Here is a 20,028-nt window from a genome sequence, read left to right as displayed (position 1 = left end):
TTTAATATCAAAATGTATCTCTTCGTCTATATTTGAACCTTGCCTGACCTTGCTTTCTTGCACATTTACTTGGTGGATTAAATAGCCTCCGGTAACGGCCATCTGATTTTTAAAACTAAGATAATAATAATAATAATAATAATAATAATAACAACAATAAGAATACCAATAACATATTGGTTTTGATTTTTAAAAAATAAACATTTTTCTTATTGAGATTTTTTTTTCAGTATTTCAAACCAGTTCTGTCACTATAGCAACACCCGCGTAAACCTGATGAACGTTAATGAAGAAGACACGACAAGGAGAGACATGTATGCGCTTGTGAAATGGTGTGCCGGGGTTGATGAGGGGAAATTTAGTATTGTTCACATTAAATACATACGAAATTTTGATCTGGAAAGTTTTGTAAACGGCGTGATTACATACGAAGACGAATTTGCCGTCGAGTGGGGTGTGGGAAAACGACCAAAAGGTGGATTCCCCATTTATATGGCTACCGTTCAATCAGTTGGAGGTAAGTGCAACCCTAACGTTTTTTTTACTGCTTTGTATTAGTTACACAGGGATATAATGTAAGGGATAATGTAATACGAGGCGGTTTATAACTTTTAGACGTTAACAACCCCGACTGGCTGAATGCAGAGGGGCCTTGCATCAGCCTGAAGGCTTGCATTCTCAATAATAACCGCCTCGCTATAGGCTACATTATTCCTCTTATTACATGGCTAACGTTACGTACAAAATAAATAAATAATTTGACACAAAATATTGATTTAAAAAAAAAAAATGTATTGCTTCCGCAAAAGAAAATAGTCCGTTCCGCGTCCAACGCTCTGTTTTTCATGGCAACGGCCTAACGTTACTTCGCAGCGGTTTGTTAACCGTTATCAATAAATAACAGGCCGCATACTAAACCAAGCCATGCAATAAGCTATATTAACATAAATAGATAACTTAATACGAAACCACGTTGTCAAGGAATGTGTTTGTGTTGTTTCAAACCTGTATGAATTTCTTCTTCTAAACAGATAACAGAAAAAAAGATATTTAGAAGAACGTCATCAGACAGTTTTTGGTTTCATTGACTTCCATAGTATAACGTTATTTTTTTTCCTACTATGGAAGTCAGTGAGACCAGAATCTGTCTGGTTACTGACATTCTTCTAAATATCTTCCTTTCTGTTCAGCAGAAGAGAGAAATTCATACAAGTTTAAAACAACATGAGGGTGAGTATATGATGACAGTATTTTCATTTTAAAGTGGAGCATCCCTTTAACTCAGACCCTTGTTGGTACTATCAGTGTGTTAGTGGCAATGGTGACTGATATTTCTCTGCATAGACATGAATACTTTGGAGCGAAAGTTGGACAAACGTTCGAAGAAAGATTCCGAAGACAACGCCATTGTGGGAAAGATAATCCGTGTTGCCAAACGTCTGTGGGAGGATGAGGATGAGGATGACCCCCCTACTGCCATGGCCACAGTCAGTGGAACCAAAGTGAGTTTTTTGTTTAATGTACTAACTCTTTACCCCATAATGATATATATATAACTAAGGCAATAATTTGTATGTTTAATTTAAAATAATTTCATTTATATGTTTCCACAGGCTGCCATTCACAATCAAGGGGCTGAAATCCTAGATTCCATTTCCTTGGAAGAACAAGCAGAAAATAGTGACAACGAGCTCTCACTTGTGCGTCAAGAATTGCTAGAAATAAAAAAATTCATCTTTACAGGTAAATGTATTATATTTCCATTCTGCACACACACATACACACACACAGTAAAACTTAAATACCGGGGGCTTTTATTTTGTCAGATCATAAAACTTGACCTGCCAATGTTTCTTATTCATTGACCAGACTGCTGGCCTGCCATCCCACACAGTAAAATTGGCTGGTGTAAATTGTTTATGGGGACTTACATCATCACATCATTATTTTAAAAGGACTGATAAGAAGCGTGATGTTTTCAACAGTTTGTCTCACTAAAACATAGATGGAATAAATGCAGAGACTGAATTTCCCTCACAGGATCAAAAGAGTAAACTTCTATTCTTATACTTTTTGGCTACAGTCTTTCACACCCTTTTTTCCTGTTGATGCAGAGATACCTCAGATAAAAGAAATGCTCAACAGAAGCTCCATGCACCTCGGCAGTCCAGGGTCTCTCCCCAGCCCTTCAAACCCTGTTCAAATAGTGAGTACTTTTGGTAACACTTTAGAATAAGGTTCCATTAGTTAATGTTAGTTAATGTATTATTATATGTACTAAGCAAGAACAATCCTTCTACAGCATTTATAAGTCTTAGTTCATGTTAATTTCAACATTTACTAATGCATTATTTAAATCAAAAGTTGTGCTTGTTAACATTAGTTAATGCACTGTGACTTACCATGAACTAACAAGGAATAACTGTATTTTCATTAACTAACATTAACGAAGATGAATAAATACAGTAATAAATGTATTATTCATTGTTTGTTCATGTTAATTAACACATTAACTAACATTAACTAATGGAACCTTATTCTAAAGTGTTACCGTACTTTTTTATGCAGTGCTGTTGGAACGTATGTAAACTGCTTGCAATCACCTTGTCTTCTATATCAGGGTAGCCGCGGGTCTTAAAAGTCTTAAAAAGGTCTTAAATGACATGTTCCTAAATTAAGGCCTTAAATAGTCTTAAATTCCGTTGTCCAAGTCTTAAATTTTTTAAACGAAGGTCTTAAATTTCATTATAATAGCCTATTTATTCAAAGTCAACCAGACTGCAACGCAAGGTGAAATGGGGGAAACAACAACAACGTGAAAATTCAACAGGGTTTAGCGTAACGCCAGAGAACGTCTAATTTCTAGTATTTATTTGTTTTTTAAATCAAGTGATCAAAGTGCTCGTTGCCGCTGTGATCGAGAAGGGTCTTGTAAAATGTGCTGAGGTATTATTAATTCGTGGCCACAAAAAATTCACCTGAATATTCACCAATTCACAAAAACAAACAAAAAAAGGAATAAAAAGCTGTACGAGAATAGTCGGCCTTCACTGAAGGTCTGTCTTCACAGGTAAGAAAAACAGTTTAATAATTATTATTAATTCGTGGCCACGAAATAATTCACCTGAATATTCACCAATTCACAAAAAAATAGGTCTTTAGCATTCACTAATTAATAGTATCAAATTGTTTTTGGCCATGTTGTAATTCGTTAAATCAAAATGAGGGAGGGAATTAGTTCAACGTGTCCACGATTTATTAAAACAAGGAATAAGTCGTCGTAACAACTAATTATTTAGATCAGTGGACAGGGCGCATAAGAACAAACAGTGAGAGAGCCCCGGCCGCGCACGCCTCACTCTCGCCATCTTCAACGAGCACTGTATTGCTCTCTCTTTTAACGTTTAATCGGTTAACCCCTAGTTTTCGCGCCGGCGGCAATGAATCAACATTCTAATCAACCAGTCAAGAGGAGAGACATCATGGGGAAGTGTCGTTCGGTTCGGTGTAACTGTTACACATTTTCTAACTGAACGGTTCGTTGGACCATTTTACCTGCTGACCAAAATTTCATTATTTCAAATGTAGGCACGCTGCACGTGGCAAGCGCGCTCATAAAGAGCCGCCGGCGCGACCAAAACATTTTCCAACATCAAATGTGCAAACGTAATGTAAGCGGAACGAAACTGCTCGTTATTGTGTGGTTGAAGGACCGTTTATCAGTTTGGACGAGTGCAGCGCGAGCCGATCGTGATCAAGCGACACTGTTACTACACAGCGCTAGGGCTGCACGATGTGTCGTTTAAGCATCGATATCGCGATGTACGAATCCACGATAGTCACATCGCAGGATGTGCGATGTAGGCTGTCGTAGTTGATCTGTTATTCATTAACTGTACGGGACAGCTGCTCCCCGGCCCTTGACGAATGTGATTTGCGGATTAATTGCACAGCTTAACCATCATAGAGGGAAAGTTTATCATTGACAGGACTGAAAAACACATGCAAGTTTAACAGGGCAGAGAGAGAGAGAGCGTGAGAGAGACAGAGAGAGCGATCAGTCTTCAAACAACACGAGCGCTGTCTGGCTCTCTCTCCCTCGCGCATATTAATCAATTGACACGATGGTGTCGATGTTTAAATCATTTAAAATGAGAATGTAAGTGTGCTCACCCCATTTTTTTTGTATGAAAAAATATCGCAATATATATCACAGAAAAATAAAATATCGCAATGTCATTTTTTCCCAATAACGTGCAGCCCTACACAGCGCTAATAAGAGATCCAGTAAAGAAAGCATTTGAATTCGCCACAGAAGTAAAAACATCGCTGCAAGATCTAGTGAGAAACATTCACATTTCTCCGTTATTAAAGGATCGAACAGCGGGTGGAAGCCAGGAAGAAAAATTGTAAATTGTTAATCTGAACTAAAAATATAACTTTATAACTATTACAATATTAGGCTACATTTATTTTTTTCCAAGGAGCTGTTTTGTTTTATATGCTCCTAAGAAGAGTCTATTATAGCTCCATCACTGGTCAAAAGTAAAAAATATATATCATACTTTATTATGTTAATTTTAATTTAAAAAATAATAAAATTCTCTGGCATTTCTTTCTTTTTGCTGTATCGAAAACATACTGAACCGTGACACAAGTGTATTGTATTGAACCAAACCGTGAATTTTGTGAACCGTTACACCCCTACTATCTATATCTCTCTTACCTATCTGTCTACCCCTCTGAAGCAATGGTTGAAGCACTTTGAATGCTGAGAAACTTTACTAAGACGATTTGAAAAGTTAGTTTATCTGTTTATTGTTATGAATGTTTGATATTTACCAAAAACATCACTTTGCAGTGTATTGTTGAATGAGTTTTTTTTATAATAAATTTATTTTAATTAAAACATTTGTTTGTTAGTAATAGTCATTATTGGGATTTAATCTGGTGTTTTTTACGACTGCGTAATGGGTGCGATGTAGGTCTTAATTTTCATTAAAATGGTCTTAATAAAGTCTTAAATTTGGGGTGATCAAACCTGGGAAAACCCTGTATATTAATTGGTCATAATCGAATACAATTTACTGTAAATTTGTCCTAATCTAATCTCCCAAATTTCCTGGTACCTTGTGGCAATGGCTCTTTTTCACACTACTTATTGATAATATGACATCTCCAACATTGACAGTAGGGACCAGGAATGCTTGACATTATACTATTGGGACCAATTTACACAGTCAATTGTACATAAATCTTGAATGCTGGATATTTTGTTTACTATACTGAATCGAAACTTTTAAGCCTATCTATTTCATTTTGTTCAACAGGAAGAAATTGTCCCAGGTTCAGGTGTTTACGTATCACGAAGTGTGTGGCGCTCTGCTTGCCAGGCATCTAGTGGGACTTCAATGGCAAGGATTTTGCTGCTTGGGGTGTTTGACATTGAAACACTCATCAAAAGTAATTTGAGAGGTTAGTATTGTCTGTACAGTAGTGTAGAGTGTAGTTAAAAATGCTTATTCCATAGGCACATTTGTTATGTTAAAAGACAAGTTCGGTATTTTACACTTAAAGCCCTGTTTTCAGATTGTTTTCTGATGAAATAGAATGGTTAAGACTTAAATTCGGACAAATGCTGCTGGTAGGGCTGGGCGATATGGCTTAAAAAAAAAATCTCAGATTTTTTCACACCAAACCCGATTTTCGATTTTAATTGATTTTTTTTTTTTTATTTAAAAACAAACTACAACCGACAAAGACATTGCTCAAAACAAATGTACTCTTTATTTTGTTCTGATTTTCAGTTATGCAGTTTAATCTAAATTTCCCCTTTGTGCATAAGTGTAACAGGAAACAAGCCTCAAAACATGCTTGTAAACGAGACGGCAGGCACTGCCATTGTAAACAGTGAAAATGTAGCTTATCAGTTTTCTAATAACTTACAGTGACACAATGCACCTTCAAAATAAATTAAAATATAAATAAAAAATAAAATTGTGTGTCCCTCTTTGATAAAAAACTTTTGGATAAATAAATGTAACCAAAATGACAAAATTAGATCTATTACAAAGATACATTACAATGTCACAGTGGTATTCATAAAGTGCTAACAAAACTTTAAACTCATTAGCGTTAGCATTACAGAAAGGTCTGATTTACGCACTGTTACAACAGTTATTGTTTTTATATTGAAAATAAGTCATTTTGTGTGTTTTTTTTCCCCAAATCTCTACACCTTTAAGCTGTGCATGTAAATGGACCGACAGTATGTGTCTGTTTTCAGCCATTTTGATTGTCATTCTGCTGATAATGAAAACGTAAACTATATACTGGTTATTTTTCATACTGAAAAACATATTTTTTCCTCAGGAGGGGAATCCAAGGTTTCAAAGGGGGGAGATGGGGAGAAAAGAAGCGCCCTGGATGAAATAAAAGTGAAAGCTATAATGGGTAAGTTATGATTTTGCTATTTGACATCATCTGCCACAGGTCTGTATGTAAAGTGTTGTGAGCCTTGACTTAGTCAGATCTCCTCAAGAACAACTTGGGGTTAAGTGCCTTGCTTAAGGGCACAACGGTGGTGAACGGGATTCGAACTTCAAATTCCAGGCTACTAGCATTCTAGCCAGGTTCCTTTACTGCTGTGCTACCACCACCCCTTTTGACTTCGTGCCTGCGTCTGAACCACACCCATAGAAATATTTGCAAAAAAATGGACAATCATATTAGCAATAAAGGAGCAATAAAGATTTTTGTCTTTAATTTTTGACCAGTGTTTTGTCTGCTTTATACTTAAAACTTTTTTTCTTTAAAATCTACCTTTTCAGATGCTGTTATGTCAAGACACTCAGTTTCGACTGGCCAGATCGGAGCAGCCCTGAATGGGAAGATGGCAGAACTAAGACTGGCAATGTCCAGGAAAAATGTTCATTAAAAATGAGTGTTTCCCGAGTGAGTCAAAAATCTGAAGTTGAAATTAAAAAGTTTTTACTTGAAAAGTTTGTATACTGAACAAAATGCATTAAAGTTTTTATTTGAAAAGACCTGGAATTGTGTGTTCTGAACAAAATGCATTAAAGTTTCTATTTGAAAAGACCTGGAATTGTGTGTTCTGTGGAATGAGTATAAATATATATATGCAGGATGTATAAAAAACATAGTTGTACCACTAATATAAGTGAAAGTACATGGTGTCATCATATAAGAAGCATATTTGTATCCCTAATATAAGTGAAAGTACATGGTGTCATCATATTAGAAGCATATTTGTATCCCTAATATAAGTGAAAGTATGTACTCTAGAAATAAATACATATATGCGTCTTGCATATATTTCACATATATGTGCATATATGCGAAAATATATGGCACTTACATGAAAACGGCCATTTTTTATATATTTTGAAATATATGTTTCATATATGTCTATGTGTTTTACATATATGAGTTTTGCATATATTCTCATATATGCAGCAGACATACATGGGCACTGATATTATATATGTAATTTACATATATTGACATATATTACATTTCTGTATGGGTCATTGCCCAGAGAAAAGTAGACGGCGCGTTTGGAATAAACTGAAGCATTTATAACATTTATTGCATGAAGATAAAGTAACGAGAGGGGCGTCGCCCACAGTAACGAAGTAAAAGTACAGATTTTTCCCCAAAAATTTACTCAAGTAAGAGTATAAAGTACCCATCTTTAAATATACTCCGAAAAGTATTAGTTACCACGAAAAATTACTCAAGTAAATGTAACGAAGTAAATGTAACTCGTTACTACCCACCTCTGATAATACGTCTCTATTAATGATAATAATTATGCCCAGACGGTTGCTTGTTTTTAACTTTTGTTGTAAAGAGATTATCTGATTAATATATCATATATATCTAGACTTATTTGTTGCAGTTTTTTATACAGTTATATTGTAAAACTAAAATACCTTTTTTAGTTTGCGTTGTTTGATTTTTGGCTGCATTTGAAGTTCTTTTTCGCATAAGAAAGTAAATAATACTGTCAAATTTATGTCAGATAATAAAAATACTGTAATGAATACAGTAGTTCACCATGTATTTGTTCATGTTTTATTAAGGGATCAGTCTGAAGCACACCATAAAATAACTTTAGCAATTTACACAGGGCTTGTAGTTTATACAGCTGTATATACAGATACACACCCAGGTATCGGACCAGTTCTCTGTATCGGCCGATATGCTGAGCCCAGATATCGGAATCGGTATCGGGAAGAGAAAAAGGGTATCAGAACATCTCTAGATGTTGAGCTAAAATATATCATTATAAACTTTCCATACAGTCAGCAAATACAGGTGCTGGTCATATAATTAGAGTATCATCAAAAAGTTGATTTATTTCACTAATTCCATTCAAAAAGTTTAACTTGTATATTATATTCATTCATTAAACACAGACTAATATATTTCAAATGTTAATTTCTTTTAATTTTGATGATTATAACTGACAACTGAGGAAAATCTCTAATTCAGTATCTCAGAAAATTAGAATATAATTTAAGACCAATACAAAGAAAGGATTTTTAGAAAAAGGATTAGGATTTTCTAAAATTAGGATTTTCTTGGCCAACTGAAAAGTATGAACATGAACAGTATGAGCACGTACAGCACTCAGTACTTAGTTGGGGCTCCTTTTGCCTGAATTACTGCAGCAGTGCAGCGTGGCATGGAGTCGATCAGTCTGTGGCACTGCTCAGGTGTTATGAGATCCCAGGTTGCTCTGATAGTGGCCTTCAGCTCTTCTGCATTCTTGGGTCTGGCATATCGCATCTTCCTCTTCACAATACCCCTTAGATTTTCTGTGGTGTTAAGGTCAGGTAAGTTTGCTGGCCAATTGAGAACAGGGATACCATGGTCCTTAAACCAGGTATTGGTAGCTTTGGCACTGTGTGCAGGTGAAGCATGAAGTACTCTTAAACTTCCTGTACGGCTGCGTTGACCTTGGACCTCAGAAAACAAAGTGGACCAACACCAGCAGATGACATCATGGATTGTGTGCCTCTCCTCTCTTCCCCCAGACTCTGGCACCCTGATTTTCAAAGGAAATGCAAAATTTACTTACATCAGAGAACATAACTTTGGACCAAACTTTGGACCAATCAGCAGCAGTCCAGTCCTTGTTGTCTTTAGCCCAGGCGAGACGCTTCTGACGCTGTCTGTTGTTTAACAGTGGCTTGACACAAGGAATGCGACAGCTGAAACCCATGTCTTACATACGTCTGTCCGTAGTGGTTCTTGAAGCACTGACTCCAGCTGCAGTCCACTCTTTGTGAATCTCCCCCACATTTTTGAATGGGTTTTGTTTCACAATCCTCTCCAGAGTGTGGTTATCCCTATTGCTTGTACACATCTTTTCCTTCCCTTCGCCTCTCTATTAATGTTCTTGGACACAGATCTCTGTGAACAGCCAGCCTATTTTGCAATGAACTTTTGTGTCTTGCCCTCCTTGTGCAAGGTGTCAATGGTCGTCTTTCGGACAACTGTCAAGTCAGCAGTCTTCCTCATGATTGTGTAGTCTACAGAACTAGACTGAGAGACCATTTAAAGGCTTCGCAGGTGTTTTGAGTTAATTGATTAGAAGCAAGTTGAGAACTGGAGCTTCTTTCTCCAGGAAAAGAGTGGTTAGCTTAAGTGAATGCTTCAAATGAGCTCAAACTCCATTAACCTGAAACTGAGAGCATCTCTGAAGTGCAACTCAATGTTGTTATTATTAACTACAATATAAACAGTTAAAAAAGTTTTTGGTTCCAGCCAAAATCTTTTTTTTGGTGTGCCAAAACCAACGCTTAATATATTTTAGTCAGTGCTTTTTCAGTGCATGAATACAATTGTAAAGCATTTATACCTCGCCTTCCATCCTAAAATCGCAATAAGAATTTATTTTTTTTTTTTACATTTGATATAAAACAAAGTCTGAGCTTTTAAACTGTCAGTTTTATAACTATTATCAAATGATAATTTTGAAAACTTTAGTAAATCTGTAATTTCTGTCAGGTTTCATTTGACATCCACAGTTTATATTTAATTTTTTCAACAAGTTTGATTGAAAACTTAATTGTGTTTGTTAAAAAGCCTGGAACTTGAATTGCTTTTTCTCTGTCTCCACAGTACGAGTTTTCACCTCAGACGCTTTGCTGCTATGGCAAACAGCTCTGTACGATCTCCAGAGACGGCACATATTACAGCTACCAAAACAGGTAACCCTTGACATGATCAGTGGTGTGAGAAATGAGAAGGTCATTAATGACTTTCCGAGTGGGACTGTGATGCACTGAGATCAGGATTGTGATTTTTACCACTCAGTTAACTAAAAGTTGTTTGCACCTAATAAACAGTCATAAAAACAAGCTCAAAGGTTAAGCGTCTTGCTTAAGGTTAAATTGGTGATACTTTGTGGGTCAAGCCTCGATCTCCAACCCACCAGCCCACTAGTGTTTGTGTAAATCCTGAAAACTGTTCTTTAGGGCTGCACATTTAATCAGAATAAAACCAAAATATGACATCACAATTTTTACAGAACTGCAACCCTGTAAATCACAGTTTTTATCTTAAAAAATCACTCCAAAAATATTATAGCCTTAATTGTCATGGTATTAAAAATAGTATTCCTGGAAAAGCTCTGGTGCATCACTTTTCTATAACTGACATTAGTGAATGTTTTAGGGCTGTGCAAATCTCATCAGTAAAGACGCTTCTGTAATTAGAAGTATATCTCAAGCACGTGCGTTCAGATCAGGGTTGCCAGGTTTTCACAACAAATCTTGCCCAGTTGCTTCTCAAAACTAGCCCAGTCGTGTTTCCGGGAGGTTCCCTGGTAAAAAAAAAATTGCTTCCCGTGATTAAAATATGCGTTTTTTTTTTATCAGGTTTGCCTTTGTAAAATTCGCATTTTAGGGGCTAAATATCACGTTATTTGTATTGGGGTCGCTTAGACATGCGGACATGAAAAACAACCACAGACTTGGCAACACCAGTTGGAATTTACAATACAGAGCCGAAATTCACTGATTCACTGACAATCTATACAAAATCGATGTTAAAATCGCAAGCGATTCTTTGTCAATTTTGAAAGCGATTTTGTGTTAGTTGTCAGTAGATTTCGGCTCTGTGTATTAACTGCCGCTCCACCTGAATCAGTGTTGCCAAGTCTGCGATTGTTTTTCATGTCCGCGGTTTGAAGCAATCCCAATACCAATAACTTGATATTTATCCCCTAAAATGCGAATTTTACCAGGGCAACCCTTCCAAAAAATTTATATTTTAACCCCGGGGAGGAATTTTTATTGCGACTAGCAACTGGGCTAGTTTTGGACTCGTTTTAAGAAGCAACTGGGCAGGATTTGTTGTGAAAACCTAGCAACCCTGATCTGAATGCACGTGCTGGAGATATACTTCTAATTACAGGAGCATCTTTACTGATGAGATGCGCATGAAAATCGCATTCGATTTTTTGCACAGCCCTAGCATGTTTCTCATCTCCATCTCATTGTCTTCATTTCTGTTTCATGTTTTTAAATTGTTCTTAAAGTCAACCAGAAAAGGCATGTAGTTACTTTCTAGTGCATGAAAAGACCATTTTGTAGTCATCCGTCATTTTTTGATTTCACGTTCATTTGTGAGTTTGAATGCTAACCTGTGCTCTGCCTTGGCCTGTTTGCTGTGTGTCGATCTCTGCCCGACCCTGTGTTCTTCGCTCTTGTGCTGCTCTCCGTGTGCCGGTTTGCCTGTTCTCTTGTGTGCTGGCCCCAGTTCACCCAAATATGGCCTTGTTGCCGACAGGTATCACTTCTGTGAGAAGTGCTTCAACGAGATTCAGGGCGACAGTGTCACCCTGGGAGACGACCCGGCCCAGCCGCAGACGTACGTATCTGCCGCCCAGAAGGCTTTGAGGTTTTACTTCTGTTAAATTACACAGTTTATCTTTCACTTGTGCACGTATGAAGGTGCGGTGTAGAATTGATCTTGTATATCTCTCTGCAGTATGATATCAAAGGAACAGTTTGAAAAGAAGAAAAATGACATGTTGGACCCTGAGCCGTAAGACCATTTTAATTTATTTAAATAATTTTCTCCAGTGGGGTTTAGATTATATACAGAATCTTTATAGTATGTATATTAATGCATATATATATATATATATATATATATATATATATATATATATATATATATGTATGTATGTATGTATATGAGAGTTAACATGCTTGTTGAAGTTGTGTTTTTAACACCTTTTGTCTAACAGCTTTGTCGAATGTAAAGACTGTGGTCGGAAGATGCATCAAATCTGTGTACTGCATTATGACGTCATCTGGCCATCAGGGTAGGCATCTTGTCCCGCTATTCGCCTGACATTTGGCAGGACATGACATGATCCTACAACTGCTTTGTCTCTTCTTCCTTTAACAGTTTCATCTGTGACAACTGCCTGAAGAAGTGAATATATATTATGAATATATATTTTTTTTTTACTACTGGGTAAAGGACACTACAGTTAATTTATGTAAGTGAGGATTGCGAAATAAACTGAGAAATTATACCCCAAAATTCTTTAAACCGTGGACAGTCATTAAGTCTAGGGGTTGCCCGACTACGTATTGATTAGTTGATTGTTGATTGTAATCAATTACATTCCTTTCTATCAGCTATCTAACTTTATCGAGATGAATTTGTTCTGACACAGTTTAACTATGAGTTTTTGTCATATTTTATTACCATATCGTAAAGTATAGAGAATAAACTGTGATAATGTAAAATGTTGAAGGTGTCTGAAGATTTTGGTTTGACTCTATTTAATAAAGTCAACCAGCTAACATTATACATACCCTTTTGGTTTCTGTACCCAATATAAAAATATAAATACAATGCTATAAAAAAGCTGTATCAGCATTCTGTATCGGCAAGTACCAGAAATAAAAGTATCGTATCGGGTGAGAACTGGAAAAGTGGTATCGGTGCATCCCTAGAAAAAGGGATATTGTCTTGAACAGATTGAACTGACTGGTTTTCTTATTTGACTTCTCTTTCCAGACGGGTATACATATCATATCTTGACAGTATTCACTTCTTCAAGCCTCGGATGCTAAGAACCGCAGTTTACCATGAAATCCTCATCGGTTATTTGGAGTATGTTAAGAAACTTGGGTATGTACCACCTTGAATTTTAAAATTGTTTCTTAAAGATTGTGTGTAATCGTTTTTAGTGTTAAAATACTTGCTTTCTCAAATCTCAGCTTAAAATGACGAGTACACAATAAATAAACCATTCATAAGCTGTTGGTCCAACAAAAAATAAACCGGGAAACTTGTTTAAAAGTCTTTATTTTTCACTTCACCTTTAACACTGTTGAAAAACTTGCTTTTGTGAACTGTATTGGTAGGGTTATGCACTAATGGGTTTGATTTTCCCACCTACAGGTATGTGACTGGCCATATTTGGGCCTGCCCACCTAGTGAAGGAGATGACTACATCTTCCACTGTCACCCCTCTGATCAGAAGATTCCCAAGCCTAAAAGACTGCAGGAGTGGTACCGCAAAATGCTGGACAAAGCCTTTGCAGAAAGAATACTCCATGACTATAAAGTATGCCAATACTGAATTTGTTTTTGTTGATACGCGGTCTGTTAATTTTCTTTCACGACAGGTTAACGTCACACTGACACAGATATGACTCACTTGTGTTATGCAGGACATATTTAAGCAGGCCACAGAGGACCGGCTTACAAGTGCCAATGAGCTGCCCTATTTCGAGGGTGATTTCTGGCCTAATGTTCTAGAGGAAAGCATCAAGGAGCTGGAGCAAGAGGAGGAGGAAAGGAAGAAGGAGGAGAATACAGCCACCGTTGAGACAACAGAGGTTAGTCAGAGAGTCAAATGGTCTGAATGAGTATTTAGTGTAGTCTGTAGCCATTTTTTTTAATTGTTTTCTTCTACAGGGTACCCAAGTTGACAGCAAAAATGCCAAAAAGAAGAACAATAAAAAGACCAATAAAAATAAGAGCAGCATGAGCCGCGCAAACAAAAAGAAGCCTGGGATGCCGAATGTAGCTAATGACCTGTCCCAGAAGCTGTATGCAACAATGGAGAAGCACAAAGAGGTTGGACCTGACAATTTTGCTTACTTGAATACCATTTATTTCGCTTGGTGTGCCAAGTACTTACCAGAACCCCTCTGGCTTCCTAAAATCCAGGTCTTCTTCGTGATCCACCTGCATGCTGGTCCAATGATCAACACCCTGCCTCCGATCATGGATCCTGACCCGCTGCTGACCTGCGATCTGATGGACGGCCGTGATGCCTTCCTGACACTGGCCAGGGACAAGCACTGGGAGTTCAGTTCCCTACGCCGCTGCAAATGGAGCTCTATGTGCATGCTGGTGGAGCTACACAATCAGGGCCATGACCGATTTGTGTACACTTGCAACGTATGCAAGCACCACGTAGAGACACGCTGGCATTGCACCGTTTGCGAGGTCAGTCTTCTCTTTGTGGCTTTGACAGAGCTGTTTAGTCTGTTGCCATTGTTTGCAATCCAACAGATGTTTTGTAAAAACCGACACTACTATTTTATCACAAATTTATTAAGATATAAATAAGGTTTAAACTAGAATGTTGCAGGTTCAAACCTCTCAAGGAGCGAACCTTGCTTGACAACTGTGTCTCCAACTGTAAATATAACACCAATCTCCAGTCGTACAACAGTGAATTAACATTCTGTGCTAGGAATGTCCAGAAGATTATATCAATTATTTTTCTGATTTCTTTCAGGACTTTGATCTGTGCATTAACTGCTACAACTCCAAGGGCCATGAGCACCAAATGGTGAAGTGGGGTTTGGGCCTGGACGACGACAGCAACAACCAGGGCGGCGAAGCCAACAAGAGCCCACAGGAGAGTCGACGCCTCAGCATCCAACGCTGCATCCAGTCGCTGGTGCATGCCTGCCAGTGCCGCAATGCCAACTGTTCTCTGCCATCTTGTCAGAAGATGAAGCGTGTAGTGCAGCATACCAAGGGCTGCAAGCGCAAGACCAACGGAGGCTGCCCTGTTTGCAAGCAACTCATCGCGTTGTGCTGCTACCATGCCAAGCACTGCCAGGAGAACAAGTGCCCTGTGCCCTTCTGTCTCAATATCAAGCACAAGTTGCGGCAGCAGCAGATTCAGCAGCGGCTGCAGCAGGCACAGATGATGCGCCGGCGAATGGCACTCATGCAGGGCAGAGGAATGCCTTCCAGTCTGCCCTCCCCAACTACCTCAGGAGGTCCAGGGACGCCCAACTCTCAGCAGCTACAGCAGCCTAACACGCCTCAGACCTCGCAGCCATTAGCCAACCAGCCCCAGCAGACGCATCCAAATGTGGCTGGAATGGTGCAGACCTTCCCCAACCAACCACCTACACCAGGACCGCAGGGTAAGCCAGGCCCGCAGTCCTCGCCTCTGCCCCAGCAGCAGTCACCCCTGCCCATGCCGCCTCAACAACAGCCCCAGCCTTCTCCGCAGCAACAGCAGGCTTTGAAGGTTGCGAAACAAATAGAGATGATGACCAAAGTTCAGCAGCAGCAACAACAACAGCAGCAGCAGCAAGACTACAGGATGAATATGAACGTGAATGGCATGCCGATGAACCAACCTCGTATGATGACACCCATGCAAATGATGGCACCTCGTGGTCCTCAGATGGTTCAGAACATGCAGCCTGGCCAGTGGCCAGCTGGGATGCAAGGGTCCATGCAGAATCCGCAGGCGCCTCCGCCACAGCAAGTGCCACCGCAGCAGATGGCCATGGCCCCGCAGCAGTCTCAGGTAGCGCAGACACCGCAACAGGCGCAAATGATGCAGCGCGCCATGATGCAGCAACAGCAGCAGCCACGACAGATGCAGTCCGTCATGCCGCCCCAACAGGCGCAGCCACAAGCCCCGCAGCAACAAGGCATGCAGCAAAGAGGGTTGACCAGCAGCATTGCTCCAGGAGCACTGCAGGATCTGCTGCGCACATTAAAATCACCAAGTTCCCCTCAGCAGCAACAGCAGGTCCTCAATATCCTCAAGTCGAACCCGCATCTCATGGCCGCGTTTATCAAACAGCGGACGGCGAAATACCAAGCCAGCCAACCGCAGCAGCAGAACCCGCAGGCCATGCTCGCAGGTCAGCCAGGGATGCAGAACATGGCTGCGATGCAAACAGGCCCCGTTCAGAGACCCGTCATGCCACCTCAGCAGCCTCAGCCAGTCGCCACCCAAGCCATGGGCGCCCTCGGATCCCAGGGACAAATGATGAACCCTGCGCACAATGGAAACCAGCAGCTGTTCCGCAGGCAACTAATGCGCATGCAGCAGCAACAGCAACAACAGGGAGCGATGCCTCCAGGACGAGGAAGATTCCCACAACCTCAAGGCCCGGCCAGTTACTCGCAAATCCGCATGCAGCAGCAGATGTCCATGCAAGGAGGCACTGGGCCAATGGGTCAGATGCCGCCCATGGCTCAGATGGGCCAGACTGGGATGAGCATGGACGCCCAGCAAAACATGCTGCAACAGCGCATGATGCAGCAGCAGCAGCAACAACAGCAGCAGCAGCAGATGCTGAAGCAGCAAATGGGATCACCGGCACAGGCTGCTTCCATGAGTCCCCAGCCCCACATGCTTGCAGGACAGCCGCAGGGAGCTCACCTGTCCGGACAGGCCATGGCCAACGTGCTGGGCAACCAAGTGAGGTCGCCTGCACCTGTGCAATCGCCCCGTCCCCCGTCCCAACAGCCGCCACATTCCAGCCCGTCCCCGCGCATGCAGCCCCTGCCGTCGCCTCAGCACGCCGCCCTGCACTCTGGCGTGTCCCACCCCAGCCTGGCGGGACCCATGTCCGGCCCCATGGACCAGGCTCACCTGTGCACACCCGAACAGAATGCAATGCTTCCGCAGCTGAACACGCCAAACCGTGGAGGGCTGACCAACGACTTGAGTATGGTTGGGGACACCACGGGAGACACGTTAGAGAAGTTTGTCGAGGGATTGTAGCATTAAGAGACGTTCTTTTTGAAAAGAGAGGTGTGTTTTCTATACAAAAAAAATAAAAATTTGAGAAGACAACTAAATGAACTAATAGGTTTACACAACCAATGGACTTTTTCTTCCTTGTTTGAGGGATTGAATTTACTGTGTAAAGAGCAGAATCACAAAGGGTTTTTTTTCTGGGAGGGTTGTCAGACCGGCAGAATGGCTGTCCTGGTCTACGAGTTACATTTTTAATTGTTTTGTTTTCGTTGTTTTTTCGGGGAGGGCGTTATTTTGAGCTTATGGACTTTTTAAATGGAATTTCTCAAGGCAAAATATTTGGTTTTATTATTGAAGACTTTCGTTTTGTATGTTTGCAAACTGAAATGCGTTTTTGTTTAGTTTTTTTTGTGTTTTGTGAGTGTGTGTGAGTATTTAGGGGACTGTAAGATACTCGGTGTGGAATTAGGATCAGGATCAATCCTTATTCCTTATTCCGTATTCACATTTACCAGGTTTGGAAAAGGACACGCCGCCTTTTTCTCTCCAAACTGTGGAGTTTGTACAGAGGACCTGTATTCATTTGTACAGAAAGGAGCTTGGATACTGCGCACACGCATACACACACAAACGTGAGCAAATTGTGAAAGTTACTCTTATTTTTCAAGGTGCCCAAATGCATTAATTTATTGGCCTGGATTCAGTCGTTGTCTCTTGTAGGAAGATGTTCCTGTTTTCTCATTTGATCTCTGAAACATCAATGATGTCCCCTCCACCTCGCGTATGAGGCTGGAGCTTCGTCTGACTGCTGATTTGTTCAAAGAGTTCTTCAATCAACCTCTTTTGTTTTTCTTCTCATGAAACTTGAATTGAAGGTGAACGATTCTTTAATGTAAATCATGCAGCTTGATGACATACTGTAAATAAAAGGAAAAAAGATTGAGATCGCTGTATAAACTGGTTAAGAACTTGTTTCGTACTTATATACCATATTGTTAAATAAACTGTGTGCAACAGATGCGATGCTTCTGGTGACTTCGATTTGCATATTCGCTAAATTCTGATCTTAGGAAATGTACATGCCAAAGTTTGAAATTAACACCTGACTGACTGTTTTTTACATAAAGCCAGTGTAGTTTTAATGTACCAGAACATTACATTAGAAATGCAATGATCAGATTTACTGTTTAATTGCAACTGAAAATGTGTAGCTAGTTCAACGAACTGACTGTTTTACATATCTTCAGCGTGAGATTGCAGTGTGTGCTCTGCACTGGCTTCACTGCACCTCCTGGAGCCCGAGAGATGCAACTGCAGTTTAGATCCCTTGTACTGCAATTCACCATTTATATGTGCATTCCGACATTTGATTAACATTGTGAAATATGCCATTAGAAATGTTTAGTGAAAATAATGTTATGTTACATTTTAAATCTGGCCTGTTTATAGTATGTTCTTACAATAAGTGTAATAGGATGACCGCAATCTTCACTTCTAGAGAAACCCTAGAACTCTTGCACACTGACGCTGTCTGAAGAGTGATGATAGAAAATCACAGAAACTGAGGTATGTGTCTTCACTTACTTAGAAATGCTTTGTCTTGCAGATACTACATTTATGCGAGATGTCAAAAACTTTGCCCATCTCTGGCAATTATTACTAATCGTTTACTAAAAATTGATCGACAGTATCATTTGTTTTACATGGAAGCCCATGTCTGCCTCAAGGGGAAAATCGATTTTTGTTTTATATTCAGGGTTCAGTTGGAACTGACATATAAATTTTTGTCAATTTAGAATTGTCATGGTTATGAGTGTTTCAATTGAAGTTAAACTGAAGTCTAAATTGACACATGTGCTGGTCATATAATTAGAATATCATCAAAAAGTTGATTTCACTAATTCCATTCAAAAAGTGAAACTTGTATATTATATTCATTATGCACAGACTGATATATTTCAAATGTTTATTTCTTTTAATTTTAATAATTATAACTGACAACTAAGGAAAATCACAAATTTTACTTAAGACCAATACAAAAAAAAAAAAAGAAAAAGATTTTTTAAAATCTTGGCCAACTGAAAAGTATGAACATGAACAGTTTGAGCATGTACTTCACTCAGTACTTAGTTGGGGCTCCTTTTGCCTGAATTACTGCAGCAATGCGGCGTGGCATGGAGTCGATCAGTCTGTGGCACTGCTCAGGTGATATGAGAGCCCAGGTTGCTCAGATAGTGGCCTTCAGCTCTTCAGCATTCATGGGTCTGGCATATTGCATCTTCCTCTTCACAATACCACATAGATTTTCTGTGGGATTAAGGTCAGGCGAGTTTGCTGGCCATAAGAATCAAAGAACAGGGATACCATGGTCCTTAAACCAGGTACTGGTAGCTTTAGCTCTGTGTGCAGGTGCCAAGTCCTGTTGGAATATGAAATCTGTATCTCCATAAAGTTGGTCAGCAGCAGGAAGCATGAAATGCTCTAAAACTGCCTGGAATATGGCTGTGTTGAACTTGGACCTCAGAAAACACAGTGGACCAACACCAGCAGATGATATGGCACCCCAAACCATCACTGACTGTGGAAACTTTACACTGGACCTCAAACAACGTGGATTGTGTGCCTTTCCTCTCTTCCTCCAGACTCTGGCACCCTGATTTCCAAAGGAAGTGCAAATTTTACTTTCAGCAAAGCACATAACTTTGGACCAAACTTTGGTCCACTCCGCAGCAGTCCAGTCCTTTTTGTCTTTAGCCCAGGCGAGACGCTTCTGACGCTGTCTGTTGTTCAAGAGTGGCTTGACACAAGGAGTGCGACAGCTGAAACCCATGTCTTGCATACGTCTGTGTGTAGTGGTTCTTGAAGCACTTACTCCAGCTGCAGCCCACTCTTTTTGAATCTCCCACACATTTTTGAATGGGTTTTGTTTCATAATCCTCTCCAGGGTGTGGTTATCCCTACTGCTTGTACACTTATTTTTTCCTACCCATGATCAT

The 20,028-nt window shown here is 39.8% G+C and overlaps 2 protein-coding genes across 2 annotated transcripts; both read left to right on the top strand.

Annotated features, from left to right (window-relative positions):
- Positions 1-281: 281 nt before the first annotated feature.
- Positions 282-7,096, top strand: LOC113048422 (uncharacterized). Its single transcript, XM_026210228.1, has 7 exons — positions 282-517; positions 1,345-1,502; positions 1,614-1,743; positions 2,115-2,206; positions 5,331-5,475; positions 6,373-6,453; positions 6,831-7,096. The coding sequence occupies exons 1-7, from the start codon at positions 313-315 to the stop codon at positions 6,935-6,937; spliced, it is 918 nt and encodes a 305-aa protein (XP_026066013.1). The 5' UTR covers positions 282-312; the 3' UTR covers positions 6,938-7,096.
- A 1,128-nt stretch (positions 7,097-8,224) lies between these two features.
- On the top strand, positions 8,225-18,050 carry LOC113054012 (CREB-binding protein-like). Its single transcript, XM_026219271.1, has 12 exons — positions 8,225-8,269; positions 10,153-10,241; positions 11,794-11,934; positions 12,025-12,081; positions 12,287-12,364; positions 12,451-12,477; positions 13,072-13,185; positions 13,459-13,624; positions 13,731-13,898; positions 13,978-14,139; positions 14,233-14,514; positions 14,810-18,050. The coding sequence occupies exons 1-12, from the start codon at positions 8,225-8,227 to the stop codon at positions 17,054-17,056; spliced, it is 3,576 nt and encodes a 1,191-aa protein (XP_026075056.1). The 3' UTR covers positions 17,057-18,050.
- The last annotated feature ends 1,978 nt before the right edge of the window (positions 18,051-20,028 follow it).

Source organism: Carassius auratus, chromosome 3 (assembly GCF_003368295.1).
Source record: "Carassius auratus strain Wakin chromosome 3, ASM336829v1, whole genome shotgun sequence".
Classification (NCBI taxonomy): Eukaryota; Metazoa; Chordata; class Actinopteri; order Cypriniformes; family Cyprinidae; genus Carassius; species Carassius auratus.
The sequence above is the reverse complement of the archived record's forward strand: the minus strand, read 5'-3'. Positions and strand labels throughout refer to the sequence as shown.

What these genes read in the sequence shown, in the direction of transcription:
- LOC113048422 (XM_026210228.1), top strand. Translation starts at nt 313, where the DNA reads ATGTATGCGCTTGTGAAATGGTGTGCCGGGGTTGATGAGGGGAAATTT. An exon ending in AAAAAAATTCATCTTTACAG is followed by an intron (nt 1,744 to 2,114) that starts GTAAATGTATTA and finishes CTGTTGATGCAG; the next exon opens with AGATACCTCAGATAAAAGAA. An exon ending in CTTCAAACCCTGTTCAAATA is followed by an intron (nt 2,207 to 5,330) that starts GTGAGTACTTTT and finishes TTTGTTCAACAG; the next exon opens with GAAGAAATTGTCCCAGGTTC.
- LOC113054012 (XM_026219271.1), top strand. Translation starts at nt 8,225, where the DNA reads ATGCTGAGCCCAGATATCGGAATCGGTATCGGGAAGAGAAAAAGG. An exon ending in GACATGTTGGACCCTGAGCC is followed by an intron (nt 12,082 to 12,286) that starts GTAAGACCATTT and finishes TTTGTCTAACAG; the next exon opens with CTTTGTCGAATGTAAAGACT. An exon ending in GAGTATGTTAAGAAACTTGG is followed by an intron (nt 13,186 to 13,458) that starts GTATGTACCACC and finishes TCCCACCTACAG; the next exon opens with GTATGTGACTGGCCATATTT.